At 46.3% G+C, this 25,482-nt stretch overlaps 7 protein-coding genes across 7 annotated transcripts; 4 read left to right on the forward strand and 3 right to left on the reverse strand.

Annotated features, from left to right (window-relative positions):
- Nucleotides 1-7,129: 7,129 nt before the first annotated feature.
- Nucleotides 7,130-8,259, forward strand: ATNIH1004_011789 (uncharacterized protein; the record flags this gene model as incomplete). Its single annotated transcript, XM_033576351.1, has 3 exons — nucleotides 7,130-7,255; nucleotides 7,314-7,610; nucleotides 7,684-8,259. The coding sequence occupies 3 exons, from the start codon at nucleotides 7,130-7,132 to the stop codon at nucleotides 8,257-8,259; spliced, it is 999 nt and encodes a 332-aa protein (XP_033421015.1).
- Nucleotides 8,260-8,793: 534 nt separating this feature from the next.
- ATNIH1004_011790 (uncharacterized protein) lies at nucleotides 8,794-9,399 on the forward strand (the record flags this gene model as incomplete). The annotated part of the gene is made up of 1 exon (XM_033576352.1): nucleotides 8,794-9,399. The coding sequence occupies one exon, from the start codon at nucleotides 8,794-8,796 to the stop codon at nucleotides 9,397-9,399; it is 606 nt and encodes a 201-aa protein (XP_033421016.1).
- Nucleotides 9,400-9,598: 199 nt separating this feature from the next.
- On the reverse strand, nucleotides 9,599-10,885 carry ATNIH1004_011791 (uncharacterized protein; the record flags this gene model as incomplete). The annotated part of the gene is made up of 1 exon (XM_033576353.1): nucleotides 9,599-10,885. One exon carries the CDS (start codon nucleotides 10,883-10,885, stop codon nucleotides 9,599-9,601), a length of 1,287 nt encoding a protein of 428 aa, XP_033421017.1.
- A 3,390-nt stretch (nucleotides 10,886-14,275) lies between these two features.
- Nucleotides 14,276-14,650, forward strand: ATNIH1004_011792 (uncharacterized protein; the record flags this gene model as incomplete). Its single annotated transcript, XM_033576354.1, has 2 exons — nucleotides 14,276-14,360; nucleotides 14,418-14,650. The coding sequence occupies 2 exons, from the start codon at nucleotides 14,276-14,278 to the stop codon at nucleotides 14,648-14,650; spliced, it is 318 nt and encodes a 105-aa protein (XP_033421018.1).
- A 3,759-nt stretch (nucleotides 14,651-18,409) lies between these two features.
- On the reverse strand, nucleotides 18,410-19,252 carry ATNIH1004_011793 (A4/G1 family peptidase; the record flags this gene model as incomplete). The annotated part of the gene is made up of 1 exon (XM_033576355.1): nucleotides 18,410-19,252. One exon carries the CDS (start codon nucleotides 19,250-19,252, stop codon nucleotides 18,410-18,412), a length of 843 nt encoding a protein of 280 aa, XP_033421019.1.
- Nucleotides 19,253-19,638: 386 nt separating this feature from the next.
- ATNIH1004_011794 (uncharacterized protein) lies at nucleotides 19,639-21,663 on the reverse strand (the record flags this gene model as incomplete). Its single annotated transcript, XM_033576356.1, has 4 exons — nucleotides 19,639-19,721; nucleotides 19,780-19,820; nucleotides 19,874-19,993; nucleotides 20,042-21,663. The coding sequence occupies 4 exons, from the start codon at nucleotides 21,661-21,663 to the stop codon at nucleotides 19,639-19,641; spliced, it is 1,866 nt and encodes a 621-aa protein (XP_033421020.1).
- Nucleotides 21,664-23,710: 2,047 nt separating this feature from the next.
- Nucleotides 23,711-24,872, forward strand: ATNIH1004_011795 (uncharacterized protein; the record flags this gene model as incomplete). The annotated part of the gene is made up of 4 exons (XM_033576357.1): nucleotides 23,711-23,722; nucleotides 23,769-23,831; nucleotides 24,199-24,506; nucleotides 24,551-24,872. The coding sequence occupies 4 exons, from the start codon at nucleotides 23,711-23,713 to the stop codon at nucleotides 24,870-24,872; spliced, it is 705 nt and encodes a 234-aa protein (XP_033421021.1).
- Nucleotides 24,873-25,482: the final 610 nt, after the last annotated feature.

Below are 25,482 nucleotides of genomic sequence, written 5' to 3' on the forward strand. Positions count from 1 at the left end.
TTATTGAATAGAAGCCCTCCTTCTGCTGACTTTTCTTGTTGCACAAGCCCGTGAAAAAAAACCAGATATTTCCTCAAAAAAATAAATGCGTCTTTAACCACGTGACATTATATCTCGTCGTACGGCTAAAGCACACGGGACTTAAAGTGTTGCCCGATAGCTAGTGCGCTATAGGTAAGGGAGGTTCCCCGGAAGAATTATCGAGAAGTAGGATCAGGCAGCAATAGGTTGAGAAGCATTTAATAAGTACTCTTTTTCTAGTTATGTTCTCACCATCGCAATAGTTTGATTGAATTGTATCCTAGTGAGCATATTTTATACTACACAGTCCAGCTGATTGCCCACGATTAATCATGCCTTCTTTGCATCGCCTAAAGTACCTGGATGACATCTCACATGTCGTTCAACTCTTGTCAGAAGCATGAAGGAATTTGAGATCAAGGGGTACAGAGGTAATTATGTGCCTGGTATGTAGGCTAGATACATAAGTTAACCACGCTGTTGCTGACTAAGACAGTTACTGTGCTGTTCTCCTGCATGCCGATAATTCCAAACAAACAGCTTATTCTATGATGCGATACTATATCAACCAAAATTACGATGACAAAACACTCGATTCCTACCGATACGGTGCCTTATGGGTAAATCGATGCATTGCATTACTTCTGCAGGAAGGTTGGGGCCACAGAAGCTGGGAAATATTCCTCCTGCGTGCGTGCAAGAATCCTTTAGCATGAATAACGATCACTGACTGTTCTTTGAAGACGCCCGATCTCCTGCACAATTTGGGCGTTTCGCGGCCTACGACTCCCGTAGCTTTGAGGAAGTCGTGACGAGGATTGGCATGAAACAGGCGAAACGAGTGCCAATATATGAAGAGGGTTGGATCCCCTTCTGCCTTGCTTGTATTGTGAAATCCATCGCTGGAAAGGCTATACAGTATGACCACTTATTCTCGTGAAGTATCAATTTTAACATACTTCCATAGATTGTCAGACACCTGCAAATGCCTTGGCTATGAGCTTGAGATCATTTCTTCCATTCAAAAAATATTCTTTCAGTCTTTTGATCCTTTCGGTTATATGTCCGGGGAAACTTATGCGCGACAGTTTGTGCCTCTCAATCCCTTTGGCGACCACATGTTTATATAAAATCGACCCAAAAGGAAGTCATCTTTCAAAAATTTCCAACAAACAGAAAATCAAGCTCCGGAGTACTCTCAAAGTCACCATATGTTTCAGTATAACAACCAAGGATGATATGGCTTTGCCTCCCATCTTTGACTATTTGTGGTGCACCGCTTATTATGCTGATCGGGATTGTATATAGCTTATCGTCGCGGCTTGGTTCTACTGGTTGGGTAATGGAGAATCGCCACATCGTAAATTTCGAGCCCTACAGATTCGTCAACACGACCTATTGAATGTGGTATAGTATTACCTACTGCAAGGCCCATGTCCTCAAGTAAGGCTTGACGAAGGAGGATATCTTCGTACTGTCATACATTCGATCCCCTCTTTCATTAACAACATAGTCTACCCCTTGTTTTGCAAGTAAAAGCAGTATGACACTTACAAAGAATGGCGCGCCCTCATTCACATAGAATTATTATCGAGTGCAATGTAGTCGGGAAAATATTACAAAAGAAAGAGACATACTAAATATTAAGGAGTCATGGAATAATAACCACGTATGTGGTTAATTGTTTAAGCATTATTTTGAGGGGTAATCCGGCAGTGATGGTGGGGTTCAGGCATGTAATCACTAAAGGTCACATGATCTAGTTGCCCAGAGGACACAACTGAGGTATTAGTGCCGCACCCCCCCGCCTTCGGCTAGGCGGGGGGGTGCGGCACTAATACCGGCAAAGTCTCTAATTGCTCTGACAAACCCTTTCCATCAAGCTCTCACCATCGCAATAGCTCGACTAAGTTGCTCTTGTTTTGATTGCTGATTTATATGAGCCCAGTGAGCATATTTCACACTATACTTGTCCAGCTAATTGCTCTCAATTAATATTTCCTTGTTTCTTGTGGGTCGCTAAATTACCTTGATATCTCACGTGACCCGTTTAAGTTGTCGAACTCGGAGACTCGGGAACTCGGAGTCAGTTAGTCAACGTTATGGATAACTACAGGATGACAAACAAATGCAAACATAAATTGTATACTATCGAGTCTTGGTCTGATTCATAATTAAATGAAAAACTACAGCAAATTATATCCAAATAACTCGTAATTTTGCTTAATTATCTGTATGATTCGGTTTGATCTGCCTGACCGTATATTTCTTAGGCGTTGAACTTTAAGTCTGTACAATAGAATTTGCCTTCGTAACTAGTTAACTAGCAGGTTAGTTATCACATACAGGTGCTGACTAAGACAGTCCGGAGCAGTACTCGCAAGAGGGATAGCCCGATGTTCCAACATCTCTACCCAGAGAGGTATGTATTGATTGGGAATAAATATCGTAGCGTTAAATATTCATCTGTCTTATAAACCTTATTTGCAATCTAATCTATGACCTTTCGAGATCCCGCGTACTCGGTGAGTTGCTGGGGTGAGATGAATCGTCCAAGTGAAGGTTATAGGGATACAGAAAGGTGCAGGGTAGTTTATGTCTGTGTAATCAGTGCCAGGTTTAGAGTTACGCCGATCCTCCATTTAGCCGTTCAGTCGTATGGGTGATGAACTAGGGTAGTATTCACTATCATCGTAACGAACTCGCTTTGTCTCTTCCTCGGATTGAGTATCCGAATCCGGAGTTACAGGTCGGCGACGCTTCTGAACTCCTGGTCGAATCCGGTTGGTAGAGCCCATGTGTCGCTCCTGTGTCTCTTGTCTCGACTCAGCCTGCGAAAGAAAATCACACAGTTTTTTGAGGATATGACAATCTCATGGCGGCACAGGTCTGTATAGTTCTTTATAAGATCCACTGTTGCGAAATCCTTCAGATTTAGCCGCAGAGAGTTTGTTTCTAAGGGCTGGCCATCGTCGGTTCGGAAAATCTAGCCCAGTGAGCAAATATTTCTTAGGAGGGGTAAGAAATGTACCATTTCATTCACCTGGGGAAATGCTTCAAATACCTCTACTCCATCCCGCATGCTATATGCCGGACGCCAGATGGATATAGTCGCTTTTTGCGAGTTTCTATACTCTATATCTAGGCATATCACTGCATTGACGCTACCGTCAGTGCATAAGATATAATCATCGGCAAGGTTCCTGATTTCTCGGCTTTTCTGGGAATAGCAATTTCAATATAATGCCGGAAATTGGGCTTTGTAATGTCCAAATGATGCATCCGGTTCTCGTATGATATACTCCACCTTTCCATTGTTTGTTGTCTCGGGTAGCTTGACTCGTGACGATGCGAAAGGTTTGATTTCTTTTCGCAAATTCAGCCTCAGGATGGGGACTATTTCGTATTATATCTAGCTGGCGTGTTATCTCTCCTACCACTTCTGCACAGAGTATTTCATGAAGGGGTGTAGGCATTCGGATTGTCAAGAATGAGCGAAGTGGATCATAATCGTAGCTGAAGTACTAGTGTTAGTAAGTTTTATCGATCAAAAGACTTATCAAACTAACCGTAATCTGCGCTCAACGTATTTCTCTAGGTCAGCGTCAGACCTTAACCGGTGCAATACCTCCGTGTACGCCTCAGAGGTGAGGGTGTAAACAGCCCAAGAACCCGGTCGGAATCCTTTGCGGTGGCGTTGAAAAGCGTTTAGGATTAAGGATATATTGCCATCGGATTTCCCATCCGTTGGGGAGGTGTTAGGATGGAGCTAACAAAACTCCCAGGGGGGCGTAATATAATCGGCCATGTGATATTGACTTAAACATGGCAGCGTTGACGGTTGGTTAAAACTTGATTGCCAAAACAACTTCGGTAGAGCTCTTCAACCCCGTAGAATACCAAGCTGGTAGTTCTGCTTCGCCGTAACATCCGCCTTGGCATGTGTATTCGGTACCGCCTGCTGTCGGGCGGCAGGTGATCAACCACGCTAATATTGGCCAGCTAAATACGCTAGTATCACTAATCTTATGAATAATATTGCATCTGCAATGAAATGTAACTAGCTATCTGAATCTAGGAGAACTGAAGAAAAGGGTGAAAAATATTGGAATAAAGTACCGAGCGGATGCTGAATAATATATTATATTGACCCACTCTGGTCGACATGTGTAGTTGTTTGCGAGATTGTTCCTCGCATCCATCGCGCCCTTGCTGTTCGTCAGCACTATGGATAGCGCTTAAACAGTAGGACTGACAAGATAATCGTACGCTTATCGATAATATATCTTTCGATCAAGTCACGAATAATAGTACAACCCTCAATGGTTTGGAATTTTGTCGGATATTAGGGCCTTTTTAAAATTTATTGCTGTAAAAATTGCATTCGAGTCTTTACTGAGACAATCCCGGTACATCAACTACACTGAGGTGTCAGTGCCGTGGACCTGAAAGTCTAATAATATTATCTGAAATTCGCTTGTCCAGACCTTACAGGTCCGTGGTGCTCAATCCTGGAACACTCATGTGACGAGCGGCCTATTACTCAAGTTAAACAAAGTGGTTCTTTGTTTTTTACAGCAACTAGCCTCATCAAATATCTTCGGCCTCGGCAGTTCCAAACTCTTTCTTCCCTGAGGTTGCGTTGAAAGTTAAAAGCAGATCATTATTTGCTTGCGCAGTTGGGCTTGATATATGTGACCGGAACTCCGGCATCCTCTAATGCAGTTCGACGGAGGACAATCTGCGTCGCGTATCTAGTGCAAGTTTACTAGCAATGGGAAAAGAAAGTCCGGTTATCCCTTTAAGAAGGGAAGACTTTCCACTTGATTGATCCCCAACAACGACCAATTTCGAAGCGTCAGTTTACACTAAAGCAATTGCAGTAGCCATACCTGGGGAAGAGAGAAGTTGTTATTAATTCCAACTCTCGAAGTTTGTCGATAATGCCGAGAACACGCACACTGCCTTCGTTGTCTGTTATCCACAGCTGGGTGTAAGGAGCTGACTTTTCTCGTCTTGATGTTAGAGCCGGGCTCTTTAACAACAATGATATGGCTTGATCATTATTGTGCTCGATTGCCTGGATAAAGGATTGGTTGAATTTAACCACATTAATGAAAGGCAGAGTATCACAGATGGACTCACCAAGCCGCTTGAAGCGGTTTAGGCAGTGTTTGGTATTGGAAATAACAAAGACTAAAACATCTACCTATCCTATCTATTACCCTATTGGGAAATACTCATTCCCAGTGAATGCTGTTATTGATAGGCGAATGATATTATTGATAAATACCAATAGATACCCTCTTTGGTCCTAGGCTGGAAAGTCTTTTTGTAATATCCCCCAGATTCTCTCCTCCTTTGTTGCCATTTCTCCTCTCCTCTTCATATCCAAATCATTTAAAATAGCCACCTTCTACGATGCCACCGCTCCTTTCTAGCGCCTGCCCCCTGGCTGATGGCCATGATGAGGCCTTCGGGCCCTCCTTCCAAGTTATTGCCGATGTCACGTTGGAATATGCTGACACTAATGTTCCTGATCAGGAAATTGAGTTTGAATTCATTATGGATTACCACGAAGGCATTTGTGCCTTGTGTGTTATGTACCAGATGGTTTATCTCCTGCCTGGCTTCCTTCCGAGAGCTGTGCCTTGGCACTTGGTAGCGCAGGGGATGGAAATCTGTTACGGTGATCTACAATGGTCTTTTGATTGGTATCATCCTCTTTGTCATGAGCTAACCCATCCTGGAGGCCATCTTTACTGCTGGCTTATCTTGCGTGATTGTGATCCGGCTCCGGAGCCTGTTAGCCCTTCCCTCCTGCATCCACCTCCATAGTCCTGAACTGCCTTTTCAAGCTAGACATTTTTCAAAGACGCCAGGTTAAATTGACTATGCTTGACTCTTTGGGATTTTAAAGGGACTAAATAGTCTCCTAACCTAGGCAAGACTGTACTGAACGCTTCGAGTTGTTGGCCAATGGTAATGTATTGTCTGTCATGTTAGGATTAAATTCCCCCAATGCTTGCGCAGCTTACGGATGCTAATATTTTGCTTCACGAGCAGTCGAAAACTGAGGTCTGCAAATACCAACTCCAGAATCTGGGGAAACAATTAAGGCCCAAACAAGACAACATTGAATCTCTTTATAAAGGCTTACCAAAGCCATACGCGTCCGTTATTATACAGACATGCACAACGAGGATTTGCCTAGCGCACTTCCTCTACAAGATCAAGGCCTCCGAGAGCGATTAGTGTGGCTGCAGGGAAGGATTGGAAACCTCTAAGCATGTCCTTCTGTAGTGTCCGCTGCACACCGACGCGCGCAAAGAGATGTTGGATACGATCGCCGCACATGGGATTCAATTCGATACTTCCGACTACGACGCGATGATATCCAACCCGCAGACTATACGCTATATTACTGAATTGGTATTGAACCCGAACCCCTAGCCGAAGATGGCTCGGCTGAAGACACTAAATTTGCCTTTGTATATACACTCGCTGGCTATCTTTCTTATGTGGGATTTGCGGGGTTTATATAGCGTTAAATGACCTCGAGTATCTTTTTCTCCACGGTATCTGTATGACTCGGCTATCGGACGATCTATATCAAACACAAGAGCATCCTCTTCAGTAAAAAAAGGACAGATATTATTTTTCATCGCGGGAGAGGTTCAGCTAAAGTCTTAAGAGGCGTCCATTTTGGGGAGACAGAATTTGCAAAATTCATTGCTCCCATTAATATGGAGTCCCTTGAAGCCGCACTTAGCTTATTAGAATTGTCAGAGTATGCTCGGACTGCCACAGAATATGGCTACAACAAAACCACGTTACGACGCCGCCACCAAGGCAAGCAGCGCTCTCGGCAGGATGCGGACTTTAACCACAAAACACTTTTATTAAAAAGCCAGGAGTGGACGCTAATTAATTACGCAGACAGTAGCATAACCTACGAAACAGAGGATAAAACTGATGCAAATCAACTATATTCGGTGCCTGCAACGAGAATTCTAAGCGTGGAGAGGAAAGAAAGAAGAAGGAATGGGATGATGATATAATTAGGAGATCCGAGATGGCGGAGTTAAAACAAAGCTAGATACAAACAATGCAAACAGGCTACATGGTGAGTTCGTCACACGTATCCCCGGGGCGTTGTTTAGAAGGCGCTATAACTGACAGTCGATATGACTTCGAAGAGCTGGCTGCCAACGACTGCAAATCACTGAATCAAGTACAGGATATTCAAATTCACGAGAAAGCCGAGGACCTCATACGTAATATCCCCCCAGAAGGATACAGGGCGCTCATCGCTAAAAATCGAACGCTGTACTCGGGGCGGCACCTTGGGGCGGTATCTCGATGGACCGCTACCCAAGGGAAAGTTACAGCAGTTTTCCGTCCAGTGGCAGAGCTACCAGCTCTTTGCTACAACGAAACTCCTTGTGGCGGTGTTGACGGATCCGTCGGGAGGGGCATTGCTACCTCCAGTGACCTTAGCTCAGGAGCTTGGTAAAAGAGGCCACGTGGAACTAGGGCCAGATGAGTGGTGGGCACCATCAACGCGGAATCTCTTTGGAGATGATAATGTCGGCAATAGGCTGCCCGCGGCTAGATCGCAATTCTACATTCCAAATGGAGATTGATCAATTTGGAAGCAAGTTACGGCAAAAGCGTGACCGCTTCGGCTTGCTTATAATAGAGAATGTAGACGCCATGGGAAACAAGACCATGTTCGGTAATGATTACGCTCGCCTACGACCGACTCTTATTACCGACGCAAATGGGAACAGAGCCCAGACGGCTCTTAACCCCCTCGGCCGCAGGGTAGGAGTGGCCGTCATGGGCAAAAAGGGGGAGCCTGTTGGAGACAGCCTGGATAAATTCTCAGCCGACCTAACCGAAGATCAATTGCAACAGTTCTTCGGTAATCAGTTGGGAACGGCGGAAGAGCTCCTACAATATGCAGGGCGGCAGACAATATATGGCTCGGGCTGGTTTGGCCAGGAGAAGGTATCTCCAGCATTTCAAGCGGAACTCGTGCGTGACACGCACTACAAGGATGGGCCAGCCCAGATCTCGATTAGCCTCACCTACTTTAGTGGCAATGACAGGGCGACGCAGGGTGTACGTCTGTCTAAAGAGGACCAAGCCAACGAATGGCAGTTGTACAGTGCCCTGGCATCCGACAAAGGGCACGCTGTCAAAGAGTCCGCCATTCTTCAAGCCAACACATGAGTTCTGCTTCCAAACAGATATAGCCGATACACCTGCCACTAGATTTCTGCTGGACCCCCTTGATCGGGTGGTGGGGGTGTTGAACGCCGACCAAACATGGAGTAAATCACGCTTCTCACCGTGGGCTCAAATACACTATGATGCTGTGACACTGTACGCTCGAAGATATTGGGAGCTGCTTCCAAGCATTTGACAGAGTCTCCTACTATCCTACATGGTACTATCAAAGACAGAAATCCGGCACTCCCGAGGAGGAGAAAAAGGCAGCAGCTAAATCATCATGCTATAGCAATACTCCAACGTCCATCTATATAAATATTCTAGGGCAAGAAATCCTCACTGAGCTCGACAATAGTCCCGGGGCATCCGTAGGATCCGACACAGGTATGATGAACGTGGCAATATCTCAGCGCTTACGGATGCACTGGACCGTCCTGTGACGACTACCCGATACGATCTGCTGCTGGGGCCACTACATAGTGTAAACATAGACAGGGGGACCGCTGGCTCCTGTCAGATTGTACTGGCCTGCCAATGCTGGCATGGTCGTCCGGAGGGCCACGGAAACGGACTTCTTATGATCTGCTCAGGAGAGTTGAGGCTGTCAGAGTCCAGCCGGTAAGAACCGACGAATATGAAGCCCTCGTGGTTAAGAACCGATATGGAGAAAGCTTCATGCCAGACCCAGAGGCGAAGAAACTGAGAGGCCAGCTTTACCAAGGTTGCGATCAATCCGGAGCGCAAACCAATATCTACTTTGACTTCAAGGGCAACTATATAGAGTCATCCATCCAATATACCGGGAAGTATGATGACCTTCTTGACTGGTCTGAAGAGGTGAACCTGGCAGCCAGCACGTACAGGACCACATCAACCTTCGATGCGGTGGGCCACACTCTGCATACAGCTACCGCTGGTGGACAAGGTATAAATAACATATTCGAGGTTGCCGGCCGACCGAGGCAGGTAAATGCGGTTGCTACAGACGATGGTCACACTCACACCTCCCATGTTGATAACATTGAGTATTCAGAGGGCGACGAGGTGATGCTGATTGAATACGGGAATGGATCACGAAAGCTTCGCACTTATCATCTACTGACGCGCAGGCTTGCCAGAACCAGTATTACCCTGAATTGATTACCTTGATGTTTTCTGCACCGCGTACCTGGACGACATCCTAATTTATAGCGATAACCCCGAAGCATATAGCGATAACCCCGAAAGTCCTTCGCCGTCTCCGGGACCGAGGTCTGCACCTACCCGTCTCCTCCAGCTCACCGCCCGGCAGGGGTAGATAATTAAATCAAGTATTTCCACATGACTGACGTCCTCCATTTTAGTTAAGGCAAGTTCGCAGCACGTCCCGAATCCAGTCTGCCACTGCATTTAAATCTTCTCGATTGCGACCGCCAAAGACTACGGAGGCAACAGACTCGGACTCTGTGACCTCCGCTGAGAGAGTGATAATCACCTGTCCGGACTCAATCCTCGTAGATAGTGCAGCGTAGATACCTGAAGCTGGCCCGGGAAATGATACAGTTTCCATCCGAGCAAACGGAAGGCCCATGGACATAAAGTGCTTCGAAAAAAGGACGACGCCAATTCCTGCAGCTATACGAGCATTAAGATCCACCACCAGAGGCCGGTCATTACTGTCAAAGATAACATCGATGCCAACCCAGCCCACGTATGAGGACTGTTGCAATGTGCGTGCCACAGCAGCGATCGTGTCTCGTAGACGTCTCTCGAGGTCCTCTTGCGCCTGATAATCGATTATCCCACCCATCCAGATGCCATTCTTGGTGACGACCTGCTCTGTGGCACCCAGGAAACGGGGCTGCGAACTCTCATAGCGACCAACGAAGAAGTTCACCCCGTAGTGTGGTTTTCTAGAACGAACGAACTCAGATATCTGGATATCTTCCCCTCCCCTCTCACGGTATCGGCTGACGGCATCCAGCATTTGCCGCCTTTCTTCCTCAGTAGTCACAATATATGTGCCTTGCCCAGAGCTGCACCGGCAGAATTTAACCACAAAAGGCAGTCGGCGGCCGACAAGGGTGTTTCGCCGATCCTGGTGCAGCAATGAAACCATCTCTAAGAGCGGTGTGGGGATCTCTGGGTGGGTGAGAAACCGCTTATCGTTCAACGTGTATGAGAGCTCGGGTGGTACTGAGCAGTCCTCGCCCACCATCCAAGATTTAGGTCGCCAATAAATCAACTTTTTATCCTTTATCACCATCTTCCGGTCCTTTGCCATATATGGACTATCCAAATCAACATACTGGACCTTTGGATGCTGGTGCTTTGGAAATTGGTCCAATGCTCGTTTGATATTGTCCCGGGAATTGTAAGGAAGATAGAGAATCACATCCGCGGGCCCCACCATGGGCAAGTGCCGGATTGTTCTGGAATTCAGGGCCCATTGTTTGAAACGGGGAAGATTCTCTTCTTCAGAACAGTATATAGAGGGATCCTCATCCTCGACAAACACTCTTTCCCGTGGGAAGTTGTCATGAAGATCGATATGGGTGTAAGTTCGATAGAGGTCCACGACAATTGGCCATGGAAGGTCATGCTTGGTATATAATTCCGCGAGAGTAGTGTCGAGCTCGACAACCATGATAGCAGTGTGACCGGAGACAATTAAGTACGAGGTATAGTTAACGAGAATGTTCAACTCGACGATCGGCGTTGAGAAAAGCGGTTAGAACGTGGACCTTTCTAGATAGCTGATCTATATTTTCAACAGAAATGCGACATTCATCTCCAACTTGGCAATTAAATAATGTTCTGAAAATCAACGTCTGTGAGAAATATGGTATTCCGTATGATTTGTGCTATCATTGCGTCATTTATTATCGACAATTTAACGTGACCGATCACCGAGCTGCGGATCACCAAGCTGCGCACCCACACAAAGCAGCCCTATAAATTGACTAATATCTCAACGAAAAAAAGCGATTTTATTATATAATTAAGACAGCATTATTTACTAGGGCACTTGAGTCTACTATGACCTTTAATTTGAAAATCTACGTGGCAAGTGCGCAGTTTGGTGGGGACCGCGCAGCTCGGTGATGTCACGGCAAGGTCAAGTCGTGGGCCCCGGGCCCACAACCTCGAAGAAATCCCAGATCACCTGATTTCCAGCCCTAGCCCTATTCAATCACGTGATAACACATCCTACACCCTCCCGAAGACCCGAACAACTTGATCTGCCCACGTGACATGCAAGCAGCCCCGCAGGACTGCAACGTTGGGCAAGTGTCTCCTTTTCTTTATATTGTACACTACAAAACTGTGCTCGATGGATAAACTGTTTAGCGTTGGGTCAAGTTAATTAAGAATTAGGAGGTTTATGACTAGTAATTTCCAAAACTAGGTCAATGTTTTAAAGTAATTCCTAATTTATCTTTGGCAAAGAGAACATGCCTGCGTGATTGAAGCTGAATGCCCGATTAAGATGTTGGGTATTAGCCTATGCTAAACATCTCCTTATTATTCTATATTATTTGATAACGAGCGAATAAGAGAATTGATTTCAAGCTACGTACAAATCTCGAAAGAGCAACGTTTGACGCGGGTAGTCGCCAAATATGTTGAATTATGTTGTTCAATTCAGGGGAAACGAGGCGCAGGGAGCTATTCTATCAGCTACAGGCCAACTAATTAGCCTAACTAGGACGTAGATGTCATCCAGTGGAACACCAGGAATCGCAGTATCTCAACCAACTGAGCCTACTAAGCGGTTCCCTATATTCTCATTGAGGTGTTCAACTATCTAAAGGATTCAGGGGTTGAATCGGTCGTCAGATACTCCGTACCGCCAAAGTCGGGCGGATTATAGTGTTTCCGTAACAAATTATAAGACCCCCCATATTTCCTCCTAGGTGGTAGTGTTGAAACAATGAAAGAAAAAGACACCGGACTCATGGCTTTGGCAAATAGCCCCGCAACTTATCTTTTTCGTGATAGAGATAGTTCCCCTGTTCTCTCCATTCTCTCTGATATTTCATTTTAAGTTCGCCATCAACTCGGAAAGGGTAGAAATTCTGGTACTTTGAGAGTGCACCAACATCTCTATATCTGGCATCTCTGGATGTTGTGTTGGTGGTTCTCGTGACTTTCCTGCCTGCGCTAGGCTCGCCTGTTCCCAACTATCTTGCCTGTGCGACGATTGGGAGAAAGGCCCGAGCGGAGGATAATCGGGTTTGAGGTTGTTACGGAAACACTATAATCCGACCGACTTGGCGGTGTGGAAATATCTAACGATCTATTCTACCCCTCAATCCTTTAGTTAGTTGAGCACCCAGATAGGAATGCAAGAGACTCAGTTGGTTGAGATACTGTGATTCCTGGTGTTTCCACTGAATGACATCTACTTCCTAATGTAGTGGAGGAATTCGGGGGATTAGCACGTGACATTTGTATAGATAGCTATTATCTTAAGTCCTCATACGAAGAGGTAATAGACGATCAACAACCTTCTCACAGACCACGGGACGCAGTTGCGTAAAGGGCTTGTTGTCTTTTCTCCTGCCAGGAACTTGTGGGCTCGGGGCCCACAACTTCTGAACTGTCTAAGATTGTCTCCTTGACCTACTCCTTCGGAGTTCTACCATTTCCCTCTCATTCACTAATTAGGCTTAATAGGCTAGTTGGCCTGTAGCTGATAGAATAGCTCCCTGTGTGACGGCAGGCAAATCAGATAGATAAAATCATATTGAGTCCTATATCAAGAATACTAAAGATGGGGAGGAAAGGAAGAAGGTAGAAGGGCGTTGTCATGACGAGCGAGGATATGGCGGGAAGCTTCCCAGCCCTAGCCCTGTGCCCTGAGCCCTTCCTTATCCCAATACGGCCTATCAGTGGCGGTTCCGACCACCCACCGGCGTCCACATGCAAACCGTATAAACATCACGGTCACCGCGTTAACCTGAGCGCGGTGTCCAAGGCCAGGTCGTCACACCCTGCGCCCCGTTTCCCCTGAATTTCACAACATAACGGACAGCACGAGTGCTGTCCTTGCAAATGAAGTATCTCAGTATGGCAGAGTAGTTTCTGGAATAGATCAGAGAAACCAGTGAGATCTGCCTCTCCCAATTAAACTTCCACGGGAATGAAAAGTGGGAAAGGCGGAGACTGCGGATTTGGATTCCATCCACGCGTGCACGGCGAATGGCACCTGAAACTACATGGATATAGTGCCCAAAGGATGTCCCTCTAGGCATGATTACAGGGACATTCCACTTGTCACAGATGTCAAACACTTCCTGGCTAAACGACAAACGGAACTCGCTTAGTTTGGGAAGCTCTCTCTAGGCAGACGACAACATTTGGAAGTCTTTGCCTTTACTGACAAGATAACGTTGCTGGCAGCACATGCGCCCGATTGCATCATAGATAACCATGTAGGATGGGGTTGTGCCGGGCTTTCCGAAGCGATAGTATTCGTCTTTTAGCAACTCAACATAGTAATCGTGTGTAAAGACTCTGGATTTGAAGCAATCGAAATCTATCACCTCTAAAATGTAAGCTCTGATGCAATGAGTGAATGTTGCTCGCGGTGCCTGATTCACTATTGCTGCCTTAAAAGCACCAAGTCCTTCAGATCTCTTAGGTTCCTCGCTCATTTCTTAACTCCTTGCCCTTAATACCTCCTACCTCTTACACTGTCAGCTTGTCAGGTCCTCCTATTCTTGCCGTGTGCTGTTGCCAGTCTGCTCTCTATGCAAGTATAACCTTTCTTCTATCTTTAAGGTTCTCTAGCCCTTTGGAGCTGGGACTGCTCCTCCTGCTCCTAGCCTAAGGCTCTTCTATCCTCTGAAGCTGAATCTGTTCTGAATCTCTTCTGAATCTGAGGTTTTCACTTCCCTTCAGAGTTAAAGCTGCTCTGGGTCTTGAGATCTTTCTATCTCCTTAGACTCTTGATTAAGGCGTTAGAGCTTTTCGGGTCAGTGTGGCTAATTGCGGTCCCCTACAGACACTCCTTGCCTATTTCTCCGCGAAAATGTCCGCTTGCCGCTCCTCTAGTGCTTCTGCTTCCGATGCTGGTGCCTCTGGTCCAGTCTTCTCGCCTGGCTGTCTTGTGTCATGTGAGTCCTTATAAAACCTTTGTGTGTCTTGCTCTGGCTAATATACTCTTGTCTCAGGCGAGGTCGAAACTCCTATTTCCGAAGCTAGTGCTCAGCTTCGTCTTGCTATGTCCCGTTTAGACGATGCTGCCTCCTGCCTGCGCTTGCCCGGTGCTCATTGTGTATCGCCTGCTTTTTCTGTCCATGAGGATTTGTCCACTGGCCATTTGGCATTAGAAGACGCCATTTCTGGTATAAAAGTTGCGCTTGCCCACCTGCGCCAGGCGGAGGATCGGATGACCGGGGCTTGACTGGTGGTTTTTGGGGTTCATTCCCCGCGTCCTCTTAATATGAGCAATGAAACTTCGGTTTTCCTGTTCCTGTTCTACTATCACCACAGTAGTGTAGATGCTCAATAACCGTGCTGAACATTATCCTATCTGCCCCTAAAATATTGAAAAACATCGCCGACGAAATTGCGGGGACCACGCTTGTTGTCAACTGGGTGAGCCGCTTCCGCAAGCGACACCACGACCGTCTCCACAGCTTGTATTTAGACTATATAGACCATCAACGGAAGGCCGCTTATAATTCCAGGTACCGTTCAAACGTTTGTGAAATGATCTATAGCAGCGTAAGTTATACCAGATAGTCGCATTCGCCGAAATAGATCTCTTTTCGGAGTTCTCCTCCCCTTCGGCACAACAAAGATATCCGCATCAAGGCTACCGGTTGAGTGGGCGAAACGGACCTGTGTAAGGGAATGGAAGAGGTTATAGAGATATTCTAAGAAATAATTTATCCAATGCTGACTGAACTCAGTGCGTTTTAGAGCCCGCTCGGGGATAGACCAGCACCCGGGGTGAACTGTGAGTGTCTGCAGGTTATTACCGTGGAAGTTAGTGTCCATACGATCGCGTTGAAGCAGCTCCCCTGTCCCAATCCCATTCTGGACAGCTTCCCGAAGCAGATATTGTGACACCTGCGAAGCTTTTAGCTGTCGCTTACACAAATCGCAAGTCATAATGATGTCCATGTTGTTTTGTAAGAGAGCCAAAGCGGTTGAAGCACAAGAAACGACCCCCGGAGCCCTGCTGCGACCAAGAAGAAACGAATCACGACGCCAAATATTAGTACAATCTAAACCATATTGGAATCCACCGCATTTCTGTCCGCGCTGCAAACTAACATATTACTGGAGATAAATGACGGCCTCGACAGCTATCCTGTAAACTATCAGCAAAGATGGGGGGCCTCGTCGCGCGAATCACTTCGCTGATGCCAAATGCAAACCATCTGGACGGCCCGAATGTGACGAATTGCGAATCACATGGTAACTGATGGCTAAGCTCCCCCAGCCGAGGTTGTTTGGTGAAAAAGATGCTGTCATAATTATCCTTATCTTCCCCTAGAACATGCTCTTTTCCTGACTTGACCTTGCATTACTGGCGCTACAGTCGAACTCGACCATGAATTAGCGGCAGTCGGTCTCCCGATACATTTGGTCTCGGGTTGCGGGTCGTGAACTCTTCACAGTTATTTTGGATATACTTCTGTAATAAGGTAAAGTTGCCCAAATTTCTCGTACATTTATTTTGATAGTATAGGTTATAGTTGTAACCCCGCTATAGTCGAGTATGTCGCTCTAAACTGGCTCACACCTCTTCCCCGTACGGAACCACACAGGAACAGGCAAGTGCACTCGGACAGGGGATAGCCGCATAGGAAGACCGAGCAGTGACAGGCTGACCTCAGGGGAACGAAAGTGTGTTGAATATCAAAATCTTTGGTGCTACTGAGTCCCGGGCGGGAACTATCTACGGGCCGCTGCCGGAACCGCTCGGGAGAGATCCTGAGCCGAATTCCAAAACATACAGGGTTAAGACCGCCGAAAGTTCGCAATGGATCAGCAGACGTCTATCGCCATGTAGCATAGTATCTCTCACAACAGGGATAGAGCCCACTTTTATTGTCACGTTGGTAGTTCGCAAGTTGATACTCTTCCGAGGAGCTTCAGTCGTCCGAGCTTGATATGTGGTGGATCCATATAGGCATTATTCGTCATATAAAACTACCTTGCCTGTATAATCCAGCTCCAAATTTTCGCTCATCTGATACCGAAGAAGGCTATACCCAGTCCTGGTCTCAACCATGACCACTGGAGAGCTGGAAGCACTTAATCCGCCCACGCTAGTTAAAGTTGTCTGCCGCAGTACTGATACCCCATCTCCAGCATACGTCGTAAAAATATCACAGTAAGGGAGATGGATTGTCTCTTTTAGCTTGGTGCCCGTATCTCTCATGGTCACCTTGCGAACTTGCTTACCCTGCGAATTGTAGACATACCAAGTTCTCTCCGCCGTGCTACCTTCCTTGACCCGTTGTGTGGTACAAAAGCGCAAGTGATTATTATAATCCCAAGCCAAAGGATACCCAGCCATATAGATCATGCAGCTATTAAGCCTAGCATCGTCTTCATATCTGTAGCAATCTGTTGTGGAACCAACTTTGGTGCTGATAAGCCTATTATTGGTCATTTCATATGCATACGTTCGCGTCCATGGTGAATATGTAGAGTCATTCAGTGGCTCATGTTTGGTCTCTAGGATATTGCCAGCTAGATCAAACTTCTACGTCTCGTAGTATTCGATCAACTGACTTCCATCCCCAGGAATTGGGTTCCGCTGTCCGAGTACGGGACCATAAGGAATTACACAGATATCAACTTGCTCTCGACCAGTTGCCGAACACAATGGGCCCAATGCGTCATAGATAAATTCTTGATTCGGCTTGATAACCTGATTATTAAAGTACTTGGTTTGCTGAGCTTTGCCGGTCTTTTGGACGATCTTTCCAAGGCAATCATATGTGTAGGAAAGATCCTGCAGGGCTGTATATAGCTCTGGAAAGTCCCGGGGGCGTTGCACAAGCCGAAAGGTATAACTAGTAAGTATTCAAATTGGCCGTAGCGGGTGTTAAACGCGGTGAGCCACTCCTGTCCCTTCTTAACTCGAATCCGATTAAAAGCGTGGACCACGTCGAGCTTGGTAAATACTTTGGCATGTTTTAGACGATTCAGGGTCTCATTTATCAGCGGGATTGGATACCGGTTTTTAATCGTAATTGTCACGGGCTACGCCTGTACATTGCTCGACTTCGCCTTCGCTGCAATCGGCGCACATGATTGGTCCGCTTAGCACAGTCACATGACCCCTTGTAGTATGAGAACGAACGCTTCTTCCCCTTTACTTTCTTCCCCTCAGCAATTCCTCTTTGTGTATATCTAGTTATTAGATAGCAAGGCATTTCGCCCCCTTATAGTTGATAAGAAATCGATGGTTGTCGAAATAGATTATTGATGGATGAAGCAATGAAAACAGGAAGGGAGAAGCGATTTGCTTGATTTAAAGGGGAATCATCAGGCAGAGCACAAGAAGCCTGAAGTGAATATACAGTGGTGATTCCCTTAACTAAAAGGCAATCAGGCAGTCTGATTCCCGAAACGGCCACCCGTCACAGAGGCGATGAATATCCAATGGCCGCAAGACAGTAACTAATGACCGATAAAGGACCAGCGGAGTGACAAGGAGTGAAAGAACTGGGAGGACAATAGGACTCATCACTCACAGTTACTGGAAATGGAAGTAGCGAGGCTAATTGTATTAGGAATTGACATCCTGTATCCCAGCTCACCTCACCATACACTAGAAGACTGTCAACCAAACCAAGTCACGAACCAACCACCCTATCAACAGACGGTGTACGGCACTACCCGCCAATGATGCAATCCAGCGTGTAGCACAGAAGGGACGCGAGGATCCAGGCAGATCCTCACGATAAGTAGGGGAGGATGTGATTCTCTACCCCGGTTGATATTAGGGGTTCGGCCCGAACAGCTAATTCCATACAATGGTGAGAACTGGCGGTGTACGATGAAGGATCCGGAGGATCGAAAGGATCTTATATAGATTTTTAAAATTAAATGGAATCCTCTCTTACGCTGCACCACATATGATTAACGACAGGGATTCTGAGAGACAAGATAATAGCGAGTAATAGATAGATCAGTATTATGCTGCGAAGTGCGTCACAACCATCTTGTCTGCATCCACGACTCTAACATCAGCAATCATCACATTATCCTGCATCAACTCATAGACCGTAGCATTTCCCAGCCCATACTTATCTCCGTCCGCATAGGTGGCACATCCCTCAAACCAGACACGATCAAATTTCACAAACGGCACCGGATTACCCCCAGAATGAAAATCCTCCACCACCCATTCTGCATTCATCCCCGCTAACGTCGCTGTACTTTTCGGCGCTAAAAGCGTCTTAGACACTATCTCTCCGGTATTTCGATTCTCAACCATGCAGACGCCACGATTTGACGCTGTCACATTAACAGAAGTAACAATTACATCTCCTGGGTTGACCTCAAACTCATCATAGTACAGCGCAATGTTTGGATACCACTCATACCAGGCATCAGTGTACGGTTTTCCATCAACCACATACAGATCCACGCCTGTTTGCGGAATCGCAGCAATGTGGGTGGCGCCGTCAATGCCAACCCATGCGGGTGCAGCCTGGTATGTGCTATTGTCGGTTGGGGTTGGGGTTGGGACGGCAATGGTTGCAGAGATGTAAGTGTAAGTTGCGCTGGGGGGTGGGTTCTTAATCACAGCACCGGCCCAGTTGGTGCTGTAGTACTTCCCTTGAAATTCGGGGGTGATATTGTCGGTTACCGCGAGGAGGGGGAGGGGGATTGTCTCAATATTTTGGAGGGGCTTGGAGCGGCGTTGGGATCTGAGGTGGTGGATTTTGTTGGTGAGAGAATTGGATGATGGGGGTGCTTCTAAGGCTGTCCCTAGGTGGAGGACAGCTGTAAAGAGAAGCAAGAGGAGATTCATTGTGGAAATTAGATTGGAGAAGCAAGAACCACTAACTAATGGAGATAAGTGCAGATAAAAGGTTTATGTAGTGCTGGCCGTCGGGTCCGACGGCTCAAGTCCGCTGAATTAATCATGAATACTATTATAATTATAGGCACTAGTTTTCATACAAAGATCCACATGGCTTAGCTGTAATCTACTCATCCGCCCGAACGTCTATAGCCTAGCGTGGACATGATGTACTGCAATACTCAAAAAGACTTAACCAACTCACCATGAACAATAATCGCTCCAGAGCAGACAACCTAATTATATGTTCCTTTAATATTCAGCTTCTTAGTTTTTTCGTATAATATTCTTAGTTATAATACAAAACTATAACGTTACTAGGGCAGACGACAATGCTACATCAACTGAGGAAGCCGTGGTGAAATCTGAACCGCTCCCAATGAATGCTTCCAATATTCCATTCGTAGTTTGGCATCCACTGACATAGTTTACGGTTAATTTGCATCCATCCGACAAAAACGCATGGCCGCAAATACCGCAGTTTCCCCCCGCCTTCTGGAAGATATGATCATAGGCACTATGATAAAGTTAGTAAAGCTTAAGTGGAACCTGGACAGAGGAACAACTTACGCGGCCATTTGCATTCCCTTTATTTGACAGTTGTCCCCTTCAACAAAAACACCACAGCCAAAGCCAGCATTTTTCCCGTCTGTGTAGCAGGTTCCAGAGTTTTTATCTTTGTCCGTGGTTCTGGTTCTGGAGTTAGCCCCATTTGTTGGAGAGAAGAAAGAAACCTACCCGTATACAATATCATCTTTCAGGAAGCTTTTTGCCATATCACAGAATTTGTGTAGATTTTTAAAAGTGCCGCAGCGGATGGATCCTTTGCAATTGTAACCCGTTTCAGTGGCCGTTGGGACAGTAGAGGTTGTTTTCGTCGTCGAAGTGCTGGCTTTGGTAGTGGTCGTGCTGGTGGTAGTGGGATCAAACGCTGATGAATAAAAACTGCTCATCTGATCAAAAAGAGAGCTCGTGAACGATGGATCATCATCCACTTCGTAGTCAATTAGGGAAATAGTGCCTTCGATTAGCCCGTTCTTGTCGACAGTGCTGGTTACGGTTGTTGGCTTAGCAGAGCAAGCAGTAATAGTTTCGCAGCGCTTAGTCACAGTGGTGGTTGAATAGGTTGAGACCGGAGTGACCAGAGCACTGGATATATACTCAATACAGGCATCTGCTTCCTCACTCTTGCAGTCCGAGTCTTCAGGCTTGCAGACTTTTCCAGTACAGACACCGTTGGAGCAACCGGTACCGGAGCATGTCACAATGCGACATAGAGGGCCGGTACAAACGAAGTCAGTGCTGGAGCAATGAGCGCCCAAACAACCCCAGGAAAGACATAAAGGACCGAAGCACCGGCCTGAGCTTCCCCCACCGCCGCCACCATCGCAATCACGGCCAATACAACCGTGGTCCTGGCAACTACTGCCAGTGCAGTGCCCATTGTGGCAGTCAGAACCCGTGCATGCCGTGGGAATGCAGTCATCACCCACACATATCCGGCTCTTGCAGTCACTGCCAGTACAGCCTCTCTCAATACACAGACCATGGTTAGTGCACTTTCCATTTACACATCCAGGCCCAGAACACTTGCTGACTGAAGGAGCATCAGTATCTAGCGGATTAATAAAGCTAGAAGAGCTCTCCATGCCGCAGTCAGATAGACAAGGTCCGTCGCAAAAGCTGTAACATTTATGACCACAATTGGCTTTGCATGTCGGGCCAGGGGGATTACCTTCTGTAAAAGTAACAGTAGGATACTTGCTGGTGTCATCAGTAGTCCAAGGCCACGGGGGAATACTAATGGTGCGAGTCACATAGGGTAAGTGAGTAACGCCTGTCTTATTTAGCGGGTTAGGGTTATCTGTAACCACAACTGGTGGAATCTCAATACTAGGAATAAGAGTTCCCATGCTGGAAGTGACAATGTCACTAATGTTCCAGTTGTAGTAATTAATTGTGTTGGTGGTAATAGGTGGTAGGGGGATGGTAGTCGGCATAATATATCGCGTAATAGTAGAGGTAACGGTTGTAATACTACCAACAGAGATAGTTTTAGTGGTGCTCCACGCTACCTCCAGGGAGGTTGGATAACCCCCTCCAAAATCAATAGTAGTCGGGACATCTAAGACAGACTTGGGGAAGATAATACTAACGGGGGCAATGGCAGTAATGGTAGGCGAATCGCCCAGTACCTCTTGACCCGCATAAAGGATACCAGTTCCATCACTGCCCCCGTCAGCATTAGCACTCCGATAGCTGAAGCAGATGGATTTCGCGCAGAGAGAAGTAGCTGGGCTAGGTAGCGTACAGTTGATATCCGGGGAGGCAGGCCACGACGATCCATATCTATAATCCATGAAATAAGGGTTGACTCCTCAGTGTTTGATAATTTTCGACTATTTGCAATTGATTCCTTTCGAGCAGTAGAGCCATTAAGACGCGTCATTAAGGTTCTTGGAGGGACATCAAATGCCTTAGCTGCAGCAGTTTTAGAAGCAAAAAGGCCTTTTTTATAAGCATCGATAGCTAATTGTACACGGCCTTCTTTCGATTTATCAGCCATGGCTCTGTGGTTGTAATAATAAGAATAATTTGAAAAGCTTCGTGGTGAGCGCGCAGTTTGGTGGGGACCGCGCAGCTCGGTGGTCAGTCACGTTAACTAGTCAGCTCGCCCGAGCTCCTGAATTGAAGAGAATTGTGCCTCGCGAACAATCTCTTCGAAGTCGTGGGCCCGGGGCCCACGACTTGACCTTGACCTTGCCATGACACCGGGAATCCTTTGCTCCACTTGTAGGCCCGTTTACTGCATAACTTCTGGACAGAATATCCGCGAGGGTGTTTTGCTTGCCCGGTCTGTAGCGGATTAAAAAATAGAATCTAGAGAGAAATTCAGACTATCTAGCTTGACGGGCATTTAGTCTCTTCTTGGTCATGAAATATTCCAGTGCCCGGTGGTCTGTGTAGATATCAAATCTATCTGTCCGCTGTAGGCCTTCTAATTCTGCTCTCCATTCCTCCAGGGCACGTATATGGCCAGCATCTCCTTGTCATGGATCTCATAGTTCCTTTCTGGTGGCGACATGGTCTTTGAGAAAAATGCAACGGGTCGCCAATTCCCATCTAAACACTGTTGAGAGAGTACACCAGCTACTACTCCATCAGACGCATCGGTCTCCAGCCGGGCAGGATCCTCCGCGCGGTAATGGCGCAGAATCGGAGCATTTATTAATCGCCTTTTTAATTCATCAAATGCCTCTTGACATGCAGGATCCCATACGAATTCCATGTCATTCTTGGTCAGATAGTGTAGGGGCCGAGCCTTCTTGCCATAATCCTTGATAAATTGCCGATAGAAATTGCAAAAACCTAAAAACGATTGGATCCCCTTTTTTGTAGTTGGCTCCTTCCAACCCTTCAACACCGCGATCTTAGCTGGATCAACCTGGATTCCTTCGGTTGAGATAATGAAACCAAGAAACTTGGTTTTCTTCACATGGAATTCGCATTTATGCAAAGCGGTTTGCAACCCCGCTTCCCGAAGCCGTTGGAGAACTAGTTTTACATGCATTTCATATTCCGCTTTATTCTCGCTGTAGATCAGCAGATCATCAATATAGATAGTCACGAATTTGTCAAGTATATCTAGAAACAGACTATTCATATACCTCTGAAAAGTTGCAGGTCCGTTTGTAAGTCCAAAGGGCATTACCTTGTACTTATACGAGCCATATCGCGTGCGGAAGGTGGTCAGATCTTCCTGCTTGGGATCCATTCTAATTCGGTGAAATCCTTGCCGGATATCAATTTTAGTAAAGATCCTTGCATGGCTAATTCTTTCCATAAATTCGCTAATCAAGGGTAGGGGGTATCGGTCCTTCTTAGTGATAGAGTTTAACTTCCGATAGTCAACACAAAACCGGAGACCACCTCCTGGCTTTAAAGCCATTAGGATGGGTGAAGCGTAGGGTGCGTGACTGGGTTCTATAAATCCTGTTTGGATATTATCCACGACATACCGACGTGCTGCTTCAAGTTCCTCCAGTAATATCTTGTATAGGAGACTATGGCCAACTGTCTCGCTGACTGATTATCTCCTTCTAGGTTAATCCGGTGCAATGGTTCCTTCAAAGGAGGGAGCTTATCAGAGGCCTTTTTTTGAGAAAACGTCGCAATAGTTATGGTAGCGGGCCGGGATACTCTGTCTTATCTCCTCTAGCTCTGGATCCAGATTCAGCTTCAGTTCGATCGTTTTATTAATCTGGAGAGATATTTCACCCCTGTTGCATTAGCGCTTACAAGAGCATCTTACTAAAAAAGAAAGTTCACCTCGCTCCTAAAAGGCATCTTTTTCCGGATGGCTTCCCCGCTTTTCTGAATCTCCTTTTGTTCCAGGATGAGGCAATAATGGATGAAGAGGTGGGAATCTTCCCAAACGCCGTGACTATTGCTAAGTTGTCTGTAGATGAAGCAAGCAATACGGTCCAATCTTCAGGAGTTGGACCAACTTGTTCGCACTGCTGGTAATGTTCGTGACAACTCTCAGTATCTTAGGTTTATTCTGATTTTAATAGGATGTTCGTGAGCACCGGAAGACTTAATAAGATCTGGAGAACTCAGCTCACTCCGCAAAATCCTTCGGCAAATCGGGCGCTCCACGCAACTTCGAAATCATGAGACATTCTTTGCGAACTTCATATCGGTCGATGGGAATAGGCTGTCACCTCCAGCATCAGATTCCTTGGGTTATCACAAAACATTGGGAACTTGAAGACCAAAGTGTTGAAGCTCTGAAACTTTGCTGTCGTATATGGACTAAAATACCAGCTCTTTTTTGGTTAATCAACAAAAACGATGGAAATATTATTCGAAGTTGCTTCACTAACCTCACAAAGATTCGAGAGGTCATTCCGTCACATCACAAAGTTTTGGCTGTTATCATTAATCGGACTGTCCAGATTGAACAGCAGCGTGTTAACGCTTCAAGGTCGACGACCACCGTCCGTAAATTTGCCTCCCGGACAGGCCATCACCTTTCATATACTCTTGACAGATTGACCGATCAACTATGGCCTGACTTAAGCAAGGAGGAGTGGTTGAATAAGAGGGAATGGCTGTCTAGTTATTCTCTTGGTGGCGCAAAATGGGAGCTAATTGAAGACGTTGAGATGATTCTGTCCCTAATCCAGTGCCCTATCAAAAGGTAAGAATCCACAAGCTTGAAAGAACAGGGCTAAGTTTTATTAGTTATGAAGAGCATGGGTGGAAGACAACTAAGATCCAAGCTCTGAATGCATTTATAAGAACCCTCCGTCAGTTCAAGATCAAGGAAGACCTCCGGAGTGCCCTGGATTCGATAATTGCCTACTACTGCAGTCAGGAAAATCACCAAACGGAGCAGCAAGCGCACCCAGCATTAATTACCATTATCCCTGCAAAGTCTCATCGCAAGAAGCGTAAACGTGCGAATGAACCCCAAGGTTCGAAAGACAATTCTACAGCTGATACACAAGATACGCACATCGTGAGAGACATATTATCGAATCCGTCCTCATCTTTTCCGTTTTAGGTAATCCGTTAATCTACTTAAAATAAAAAAAGATGAAGACGGACATACAACAGTCGGGATTCGCTGGTGGTCACCCACCCAACTACTAACAGACCGGCGTGTGGTTTAAGTACGGCTGAGCGGACGGGAAGCCCTGCTTTCCACACCCTATGGTCGTATGTGTCAAACGTAGTTATTATAGTTGTTTATAATCCACTACCACTAGCCGATGATGATGGGCCCTGAGCCAATTGCTACCTTGGGCTCGACAGAAACCACCAGTAATTCCCTGTATAGCCCTATTGAGACCAACATCAATTTCCTGCTCCCATGAGCATGTCATTCCCTTTAGCCCACCTTATGTGCAATGCTATTCTGCCCTGCTTTTTTAAGGCTCGTACTCCAGTATACTTGGATTGAACCAGAGCTCCTTCCTGGATATTTGTCCGAGAATAATTTTGTTACTTCTGACCAAGGCCGCCTCTCATCTCTCCTTAACTTCAGCAGAAGGTCTATCTCCTTGGGTGACCATGGCATGCCCTTCCTGGAGTTTCCTTGGGCCTCGCTTAGGATATGCGGAGTTTGCGAAGACTGATGCTGTTTTGTCGAGCGATTGTTTAGCCGCACATCT

The sequence above is a fragment of the Aspergillus tanneri genome (genome assembly GCF_003426965.1).
Source record: "Aspergillus tanneri strain NIH1004 chromosome Unknown AapTan_9_pilon_pilon_pilon, whole genome shotgun sequence".
NCBI lineage: Eukaryota > Fungi > Ascomycota > Eurotiomycetes > Eurotiales > Aspergillaceae > Aspergillus > Aspergillus tanneri.